Below are 9,936 nucleotides of genomic sequence, written 5' to 3'. Positions count from 1 at the left end.
AATTTCTATTTCTGATATTTTATTGTTGGTGTTCAAAAATGCCTTTGATTTCTGAATGTTCACTTTGCACCCTGATATTTTGACAAATTCATTTATTAGCTCCAGTAGTTTATTGGTGGAGTTCATAGGGTTTTCTGTGTAAACTATCAGGCCATCTGCAAACAGTGACAGATTTACTTATTCCTTTTCAGTTTAGATGCTTCTAAATTCTTCTTCTTGTAAGAACACTGTGGCTAGAATTCCAAGACTCTGTTGGATGCAAATGGTTAAAACATACTCCCTGGCCCCTGATCTTAGTGAGAAAGCTTTTGTCCATAGTATTTTCATATGATCCTCTGTATTCCTGTATTGGTTGTAATTTCTCCAGTTTCATTTCTGGTTTTATTTATTTGTGTCATATGTCTATTTTGTTGATGAGCCTGGTTAATGGCTGGTTGAAATTGTTTGTATTTTGAAAGAACCAGCTCCTGGGTTTATTGATCCTTTGGATTGGTCTTTCAGTTTCTATGCCATTTAATTCTGCTCTGATCTTGATTATTTCCTTCCTTCTGCTTGCTTTGGGATAAGATGGAAATTTGAACAGCCACTCAGTGTTAGTAAGCTTCACCATCATATCACACCTACATTCTCCCTAGGTTTGCATGGTTTTCTGTTTTACTTGCTTGTTGGACTTGCATAGAGTTTGATTTTCTGGCAGTTCTGGTTGTTTTTTGTTTATAGATTGCTTGTTATCCTTTTAATGTATGTGAGAGGAGACAATGTGAATCTATCTATACATCCTTCCTGGCCAGAAGCCAAAAAGGAAGCTTTTTAAAAAGATTGGCTAAAAGATTCACTTATGTGAGAAGCACCTGCCCTTCCATCTTTTTAAAAATTATTTTTCCCTGGCAAATACAAACTTTAAAATTCTACTCTAAAAATTAATGAAAAGTTTAGTGTTACAAATAAAAAAATTAACTTATTGCAACAGATATATTAATGATTTTTGCATTTTTATACCTGTAACATTGGTAAGTTCTATTTATTTATTTATTTTAAATATATTATTATGGTTTATTTAAGAAAGTGTCCTCTGCATCAGACTATAGTTTAAAAGCAGTTACATGTGTGTAATTTGAGAAGAATGATGTACAGTCAATGAGACCCCCCTGAAACCTTTCATGGACTTTCCCTGTCTTTCTGCTTAGCAATACAAGACAGTTCTCAGTTTACATGAACAACATCTTTAAAACTACCTAAACAGAAAATTAGTATATAAAGAGTGCTAGGCATTTACTAAATAAGTCACAGGCTAATGAGTTTAATTGGGCAGTTGTGAATATAATGTGAAAGAGGTTTCGAATGACTGGGTAATCTGCTGTGTTTCCAGCGTGTCTTTTACTGCCTTAAGAGAGTATTTGCTTTCCTTCTTACTTGCAAAATGGTAAGTTCTGCTTACTTGACTAGGTGTCCAATGAGCATATTTTATGTTGTACTCTTAGTTTTTCCACTTGCTTTCAAATTAGAAGCAATATGGCTTGCCTATATGTGAAGTCCAAACAAAGCTCTCATATTACTGTTTCTTAGTTTCAATGCTTGCACAAAATACTTTCTTAAACGTTCAATGTTTCCAAGTCCACCTAGGTTTTTTTTTTTTTAACTTCATTAAACTGCCAACAGTATAAGTGGCTATGCCCAAAATTCATCACAATCTTCTCCAAACAAAAGGTTGCTCTAAGAGAGCCACATTCAGTGATGTAAAGCCCTGCAAGTTCATGCAGGGTTCTTGCTCTCCAACAAATTGCCCCAGACACTTATTCAGTTACTGACTGGTCTCCATTCTTTTCCCCTGAGCACTTCAAATAGCAATTTAAAGTCTCTTGGGCCTGGCTGGCATAGCTCAGCAGATTGAGCATGGGCTTGTGAACCAAAGGATCATGGTTCAATGCCTAGTCAGGGCACAAGCCTGGGTTGCAGGCCAGTTCCCAGCAGGGGACGCATGAGAGGAAACCATGCATTGATATTTCTCTCCCTCCCTCCTTCCCTTCGCCTCTAAAGGTAAATAAATAAAATCTTTAAAAAGAGACAATAAAAAATGTCAGTTTGATTTTCAAGAACAATTTGATCCTACAGCTGTACAGTTTCATCCTATCTTTTCATGGCCTCAAACTCATGCTACTTGGTAAGTTGACTCAGGGCTGCCAGAGAACTCTGTTCTCAAGTCCTGCAGACAAAACTATGCCAAGTCATCCAGACACAGATTAGGCCAATAATCATCACTTATTCATATGTGATACAAGCTTAGCCACATATTCCTGAATTGATTCTTAATGGCGTTCACAATTTGCTCACTATTTCATTGAATTTCTTATCTCTATAGTTTAGCTTTTTCTTGTTTTTTTTTTCTGAAACATTGAAAAGCACTGAGACCTTCCTAATATTCTCAGAATGTTAATTAGTTTTAAAATTAAACAATCGGGTTGTTGGTGGTTTCTCTCTGTATATATATCTGTATGTCCATGCCATCTGGCAATAAGTAGAATTGTTTTATAATAATTACTCTGTTTAATTGGCTCATACAAATTAAAATATAACAAAAACTAACCCAATTTCTAGTTAATTAATGGGCACTATTTTTCAATGAATAAAATGATGTGATTCTTGCTAAATCTGGTAATTATATAGCTAAAGGATGAGTCAATGACATACATAATATTGCTGTGCACCTATAAGATTGGAGTACTTGTATGTTTCTAATGAGAATGGTTGTGGCTACCCTAAAATAGGCTTTATTGTTCACATGCTAAAAATATTAAATACTTCTTTAAGAAGGAGAAGCTTCATGAACCAAGTGTGGAAAAGTGGTTTATAAAAACTAAATATCTATAATTGATGAATTGCTTGCCTTTCTCCATAGTAATTAATAAAAATATCTTTACATGTTTAAAATATTTGTAATTCAAAAATAACTTCTTCAATAGTCTATTTACATAGCATCCAATGCAGTAGGTAGAAGAATAAATAAGAACATAAAAATTAAAGAAATATCTTTAAAACCACAGCAGTCTATGATCTGTTTCTGTGTAGAAATATCTGTGATGCTGAGGATCTGTGCTCTGGGCCCTAGAGGATAGCTAGGGTGGTTGAAGGAAGACCACCAAATGTAGTGCAATTTGGAAGATAATCTCCTTGCAGTAGAATAGTCACCTGCCTAGGCACCAGAATTTGTATTGATATTAGAGTAGGGGTAAATGTGGGTGAAAGTTCATTTCAAAGGCTAAAATTGTAAAGTTAAGAGCTTGAGCCCTGGCTGGTGTAGCTCAGTGGATTGAGCATGGGCCTGTGAACTGGATGATCGTGGTTCGATTCCCAGTCAGGGCACATGCCTGGGTTGCAGGCCAGTTCCCGGCAGGAGCCAGTTCCCAGCAGGGGATGCATGAGAAGCAACCATACATTGATGTTTCTCTTCCTCTCTCCTTCCCTCCCCCTCTAAAGATAAATAAATAATTTTTTTTTTAAAAAAGAGCTTGAGTGGCTTTGCTGACCACATGCCATAATAAGACAAACTCCAGGGAGGTTGAGTCCACACTGTGAAGAGTTTGAGGGGACAACAACTCACCTGATGAAGGGACATGGAAAGAAATCAGAGTAGAAATGAGAGCTTAGAGGGTAAAGCAGTTGGATGACTAAATCCAAGAAAAACCTCCCAAATCTTTCCTGATGGTAGTAAGCCCTCTAAAGAAGAACAAATTTGGATGCAGTAGAGAGAGTGGCTGGGTTGGGGGAGGGTTACTTTCTTATGTAAGATGGTCAGAGAAAACATCCAAGTCTCTGTAACATTTGAGAGAGACCTAGAATGGAGTAGATGGAATTATGGAGGACTTAGCTGGAGACACCTGATTTAGCCTGGTTAGTTTCCTAAGTTAAGAGGAACTGACGTTCATCACCTATTTATCTCCGAAGAAGCTATTTTCTACAAAACATAAAACAGAAGTTTTAACAGTCACCTGAGGTTAGAAAGCTTCACCCTGAGAATTCACCCGCATTCTCTTAAGCTCTGGGTGGTGTCCTTCTCTCCAAGAGATACCAAAGACCAAGGAGGTCAAACTTAGCTTGAGAAGGCATGAAGTCATTTCTAATTCCATGGTCATTTGTCTGAATGAGGACATATGAGCTAAAGTGTTGATTTTATTACCAAAGCTTCTAATTAGATAGTACCAACAAAAAGTGTATTGAACTTATGGAAATAATTGTATTGGTATAAACATGAGAAACTCAAGGCTTTAGAAATCTTTTGAAAGAAAGAGAAAGACAAAGATCAGTGTTGCTACTCACAAGATTGTCCTCTTGTTCATTCTCCTTGTCCACAACAGTGTTCAGGTACCCTCTGCATGTTTACATGAAGAAGGACAGAGCTCAGATTCTATGAGCTCCTCACCTGATCCCACTAATCATCACAGGACCACTGCTCATCCTCTGAAGGATGCAATGTCACCTCCACTGTGGACATGGTATGAATGAGACCAACTTGAGATGAGTGTTGTATGAAATATGACCTTAATTCAACAATAAGGACAATGTCTGCTTACATTTTTAGTGTTTATTGATTTAATGCAAATCTTTTGAGAACCATTCACCTTGAAAAATTTTATTTTAATGCTGTAAATATTTTATTTAGAATTTAATAATGTATGTCAGGAATGACTGTCACTCAATTTCACATGCAGCACAACAGGCAAACTTGCAGTAGACCGGTTGATGTTGGAAACTTCACACTTGTAAATCCCAGCATCTTCCCTCTTCACAGGGTCTATGGTGAGGCTTTGGTAGACTTTTGACACATTCATACGCTCATTGAGCTGCAGATTCATGCCATTGAAAAACCAGTGAATGAAGAGTGCGTTTGTGTTGCAGGTAAAGACCACAGAATCCTTATTCTCTGTGACTGTGCTGTTACTGACATTGAGGGAGACCACTAATTCAGGCTCTGTGGAGAAACAGGGAATGTGACCGATTAAGAATGGGTGTGAGATATGGAACCATCCTACTTACTCAGACCTCAGCCACTCACAACCCACAGTGAGCTATGTAAGGCTTACCAGAGTATGTTCTTGAATTTGCAGAAGGATAATTGTCTAAATTCAGGTGAAACTATGTAATGAGACAGCTGCAGATCCACTCTGACCATGTACAATCCCAGGGTGATTCAATTCATATTCCCTCAGTCATCTGTGTTAGCAGCTCAAGAAACCCCTTCCCAGCCCATGTGTCCTATAACCTCATCATCAGATAGAATTTTTCTTTCTAGAGCATTTACTGACCTTTTACTAAAACTTTTTTTTCCACAAAACACTAGATCCCACTCCTAATGTAAACTTTTATCAATGTTGTGAAAAGCATGCTTACCCCTTTGTCCATCTCTGGAGCCAAGAAAGTTTACAGTAACCAGAAAAGCATTTAGCTTTTGTTAAATAATTTATTAGGCAGTAAAGACTATTCACTAGAGAAATGATAGTCTTTTCAACAGTGTTGCACACCAACATTTGCATGCAGACAAGTGATATTGGTCATTGTATGATCCCACACACAAAAATTCAATCAAACATATCAAATTCTAAAGGTTAGACCCTTAATCATAAAATGCTTAGAAAAAAATATATGGAAAAGCCTTATGACATTGGTTTGACAATTATTTTATTAATATACCACCAAGAACAAAGGTAAAAAAATAGACAATTTGGATTTTGTCAAAATGGAAATTTCCTCTTCATCAAAAAACACAAGTTGAAAGGTGACCTTTGAAATGTGAGAGAATGCTTTGCAAATCTTATGGAAAGTGAATGGTTAATATTTGGAATACACAAAAATTTTCTACAAGTCAACAGCCACAACAAAACCACATACAAACTGACTTAAAAATGAACAAAACCTTCAATAGACATTTCTCAAGAGAATATATGCAACAGGCCAAAAGTCACAGAAAATGTTCAATGCCACTATTATTTACAGTAATGAAAGTCAAAACTCTCTAGGTTGACTTAGTTTCTTGTGATGTCGGGTGAGATTAACTTTGCTCTGCAGCTAAGAGAACAGAACTTGCCCTGTGTAGTACCTTCCCTTTCTCCAAAAGCTTCTTCAACCAGAGTTGGCACCTCTCACATCTAAGTAAACCTGAGTCTTTGAAAGAACCCAGAAAGTCTGTGCATCACTAGAAAATGCATTGGAGTCTGGGTGCTCAGAGAATGTATGGCTGCTAGTTATATGTCTGGGAAAAAGTACATACTTTCTCAGGTGTCATTTAAGTATCCATGTTCTGATATGGAAAGACACGATTGGGAGTCATATATGCCCCTGTAATTTTGGTTCTTCACTGACCACCTGACTGCCTGGTTGACAAGAAGTGTTTCCTTGCAGCTGCACAGACGTCTATCACCCACCTTCTTCGTGTTCCTATAAGCCACCATTTTCCAGGACATCGTAGAGTATGAGGTTTATGCAGAAATAGCACACAGAGTACAGGTGAAAGCCAGTGGTAAATTAACTGCTCAGGCCTCTGGGCCAAAAAGTGGCTTTCAAGTAGAGTGAGACCCAAATTAGTCACTGAGAAAAATAGGTCAGTGATCCAAAAATGATAGAGAAAAATCCAAGAAGTGATTTAGGGAAGAGGAAAAAGGAGAGGCAGAAGTTGATTAAGGCAGCAGAACCAAGTGCTCTGCCCTTTACCATTAAAACAATTTTCCCCTGAGGTCAGGTAAGGACTGGTACAAATGTAAAACACGTGTCTTATAGCAAATGGTGTCATGGACTTGCTGAAATTCTGGACCATGTGGGCAATTTATGTTAAGTGGCTATGACATAGAAATTTGGGGAAAAAACTTAGAATTTTTATGTGTGTGAAAATTATTATTAACAGCTCAGCCCAAAGAACAATTGCAGGAGGACTTTTACTAGATAAAAGAAACTGATTTGAGATGATGTTCTTGGTTTCTGCAGGCAAAGAAATCCTATCTTGCCTGGCAAAAATTGATAGGATTCTGAATCTAGAATCCAGGCTCAGAAGTGATTTTGGATTGTTCATTCATTCATTCATTCACCATTTTTTTCTTCCTGATTCATCAAAACAATAGAATGTTTGTTATATAATGCTCCCTGAGTTTGCTTCAGGCATAGAGTGGGAGTGATAGGCATAGTCTTTTCTTTATATCTGCTTGGAGTGACTCTACCAAAAACAAGAAGCAAATAAGTAAGTGATGTAAAGTCCAGTGCCCAGAGGTGTGGATAGGCCACATGAGGGGAAGGTTGTGCAGTGATTCTGATTGTTGCTGCAGGTAATTTGTTCTAGAGTAAAAATACATTATTTCTCCCTTTTTCACTACACAAGCTAAAAGTTATTCCTGTGAGATAAGCATGTCTAAGACAAAAGAATCTGCACCAGTTCATTGATTAAAAATTCCAAAGGCACCCTCATAGGGTCTCTAAAGTAGAGGAATTAAATGTAAGGCCACAGACAGACCTTGAGAGGCTCTGATCAATTTCTCATGGTCCGTTTGACTCTGCTGTAGTGACTGTATCTCTGGGTGCCTCAGTTTATTCCTAAGGAATATTTGGCTGCTAAGTTGTGAGTGTACAAACTGTACAATATTTACAGCATCAGAGCTTAACCAGGGAGAGAAGAGCTGTTCAAATAAGGGCCATCTCTTAATGATAGACACGAAGTGAGAATCCCCTAGGCTGATCCCTGGTGAATAAGGAGCTTCCAGGAGGATCTAACTGTGCTCTCCACATACAGACTCAGGTGATACCGAACTCCATTTTTGCCAAAACGCAGTTCTTGGGCCTGAATCCTGACTTGTGACCAGCTCAGGATCTTTGTGTCTTGGGATCCCATTAAACTCTTTCACATTCAGCCTTTTCTAAGAGCTCAAACACAACTTGGCACAGGCCTACCACTGTCCCTGGATTCAAGATACCTGGAAAAATGTTCTGGGGAGGAATTTCTGAGCTGAGCTCTGTTAGAATTCTAGTGGGCCTCCTAGAACATGATTTGACCTAGAACATCAAAGTCTTTCTCAAGGTCAAGTTCATAGGCAAGTGCTTATGAACTGAGGGATGAACTGAGATGGCTTTCCCTCTGAAGAGCAACTTCCATCACAATCATCCTTCTGTCTACAGTGACTGTCCACAGGGGTGCAACTTGGAAAGGGAACTGATAGCTTAGGAAATTTGTCTACACAAAATCCAATTCAAAACAAAATATGGAGATAAATGGAAGCAGAATTCAGGAATGTCTGTCCTGTGTGTGAAGTAGACTCCACCCCACCCAAAACCTAGTGATCAGAGAACAATCACTCACCATATACGATGAGCCGCACCAATCCAAATTTTTTTATTACATTAGTAATGTAGATAACTATGGTGTACATTCCTGTGTCATGCATTGTGGCATTGTCTATCAGCAAAGATCCATCAGAGGTTATTCTCTCTCGACCGCTGTATGCAGGGCCTTTTATATCATCTGTTAAGTTTGTTATAAGAAATGCAATCATACAATTTCTGTCGGTGTTTTTCCCCCTGTACCATACGAAGGCTATAGCATCATTAGATGTATTGTGGAGAGGTAGAAGCGCAGCCTCCCCTTCAGAATTATAGGTGGACACAACAGTGAGTTGAGCTGTGGTGGGCTGGCACCAGAAGTTGAAGAGTGAGACTGGGAAAGAAGAAAAAAAGATATATGTTTGTAGGTATATATTGTGATGGAAAGATGAGGTTCTGAATCCTAAGAAGGTCTCTTTATTTCTCAGCCTTGGTATACAGTTGAGGGTGTGTCTCCCATTGTCAAGGTCCACAGCATGGGCCCCATTTTTTAGCACCTCTGAAACTGTTACTTTTTTTGTTTCATACAGTCTTCTGTAGGTGTTTCCTTGCTCATTCCCTCTTCCTGGTCAGACTTCTTCTTACACACAGGGGCATCTTTTGGAAGATGCCTTTGCTGAAAACCTTCTCTAAAGATTCTGTCTTGACTTCTTCCTCATGTGAGGTATGTTGTGCATACCTCACATCACACCTAGATCTTTTCTTTTCTCTCTCTCCTCCCAAACATGGGCTCAAATAAAGCAGGGCCTTGTTGGATCTTGTACCTTTAGGGACTTGTCAGGCTGCAAGTACATGGAGCGGAATGAATGAGTATTCCCAGGGTTGCACCATGTAGGGTATATTTGAGCATTTCTTACGTTGGTGGTAAAGACAATGCCTAGCATCCTGGTTAAGTTTTTATTTTTTCTAGTGTTTCTAGGAAATGATGACATAACTCATTATTATTTTTATCAGAATTTATCATTCATACTCAATGATGAATAACAGGAAAAGAGCACCAGTTGAGGTTTTCCTGCCTCTCACCACTTCCAGTTTGTGAGATTTTCCTTTTTCTGACCCACTTTCTGATCCTACTCTGTTTCTTTCCCATTCACCCTCAGGTCAAAACAGAAGCCTTCCCTCTTTTCTCAAAGCACTGGTCTCTTTAGAAGATCCCAGCGAGTCTCTGTGCCAGATCATTAGTCTGCCCAAAGGAATTGTCTCCTACTTACCAACCACCAGGATCACTTGCCAGTGGACAGGTCCTCTATGGGTAGAGATTGACAGGGATCCCATGGTGTATGTTGTCTGCTCTGTGGCTGCCTCTTTGGGAAAAGCCTGAGATTCTGTAAGGCTCACAGGTACCTCTGTCCAGAATGGCGCAATCTGCTGTGTGTTCTGCCTGTGCACTGGGCTTTATTCTGGGGCATGTTTACTATTCTTCTCATGTGGACTGGGGGTGGAGTCGGTGTCCATACCCTCCCACTCCCTGCCCTCATTCTGCCACCCTAGTCCCTACTTACCAGTATTTCTCTTCTACGTTTTGGTTCCCTGGGAACTCCTGAGGTTTCTCAACACTGCACACATGCATCTAAACACATGCAC

The 9,936-nt window shown here is 38.9% G+C and overlaps 1 protein-coding gene and 1 pseudogene across 1 annotated transcript; both read right to left on the bottom strand.

Annotated features, from left to right (window-relative positions):
• Positions 1 to 1,300: 1,300 nt before the first annotated feature.
• On the bottom strand, positions 1,301 to 1,849 carry LOC118974778 (ER membrane protein complex subunit 2-like; annotated as a pseudogene).
• Positions 1,850 to 4,574: 2,725 nt separating this feature from the next.
• Positions 4,575 to 9,715, bottom strand: LOC118974782 (carcinoembryonic antigen-related cell adhesion molecule 21-like). Its single transcript, XM_037028393.1, has 3 exons — positions 9,564 to 9,715; positions 8,333 to 8,686; positions 4,575 to 4,966 (listed from the first exon to the last, which is right to left on the bottom strand). Exons 1-3 carry the CDS (start codon positions 9,625 to 9,627, stop codon positions 4,674 to 4,676), a joined length of 711 nt encoding a protein of 236 aa, XP_036884288.1. The 5' UTR covers positions 9,628 to 9,715; the 3' UTR covers positions 4,575 to 4,673.
• Positions 9,716 to 9,936: the final 221 nt, after the last annotated feature.

Source organism: Sturnira hondurensis, unplaced genomic scaffold (genome assembly GCF_014824575.4).
Source record: "Sturnira hondurensis isolate 20B ecotype Veracruz unplaced genomic scaffold, ASM1482457v3 Scaffold0019854, whole genome shotgun sequence".
In the NCBI taxonomy this organism is placed as follows: Eukaryota; Metazoa; Chordata; class Mammalia; order Chiroptera; family Phyllostomidae; genus Sturnira; species Sturnira hondurensis.
The sequence above is the reverse complement of the archived record's forward strand: the minus strand, read 5'-3'. Positions and strand labels throughout refer to the sequence as shown.

What these genes read in the sequence shown, in the direction of transcription:
- LOC118974782 (XM_037028393.1), bottom strand. Translation starts at nt 9,627, where the DNA reads ATGGGATCCCTGTCAATCTCTACCCATAGAGGACCTGTCCACTGGCAA. An exon ending in GCAAGTGATCCTGGTGGTTG is followed by an intron (nt 8,687 to 9,563) that starts GTAAGTAGGAGA and finishes CTTCTTTCCCAG; the next exon opens with TCTCACTCTTCAACTTCTGG. An exon ending in GGTGCGGCTCATCGTATATG is followed by an intron (nt 4,967 to 8,332) that starts GTGAGTGATTGT and finishes GTTTCTCCACAG; the next exon opens with AGCCTGAATTAGTGGTCTCC.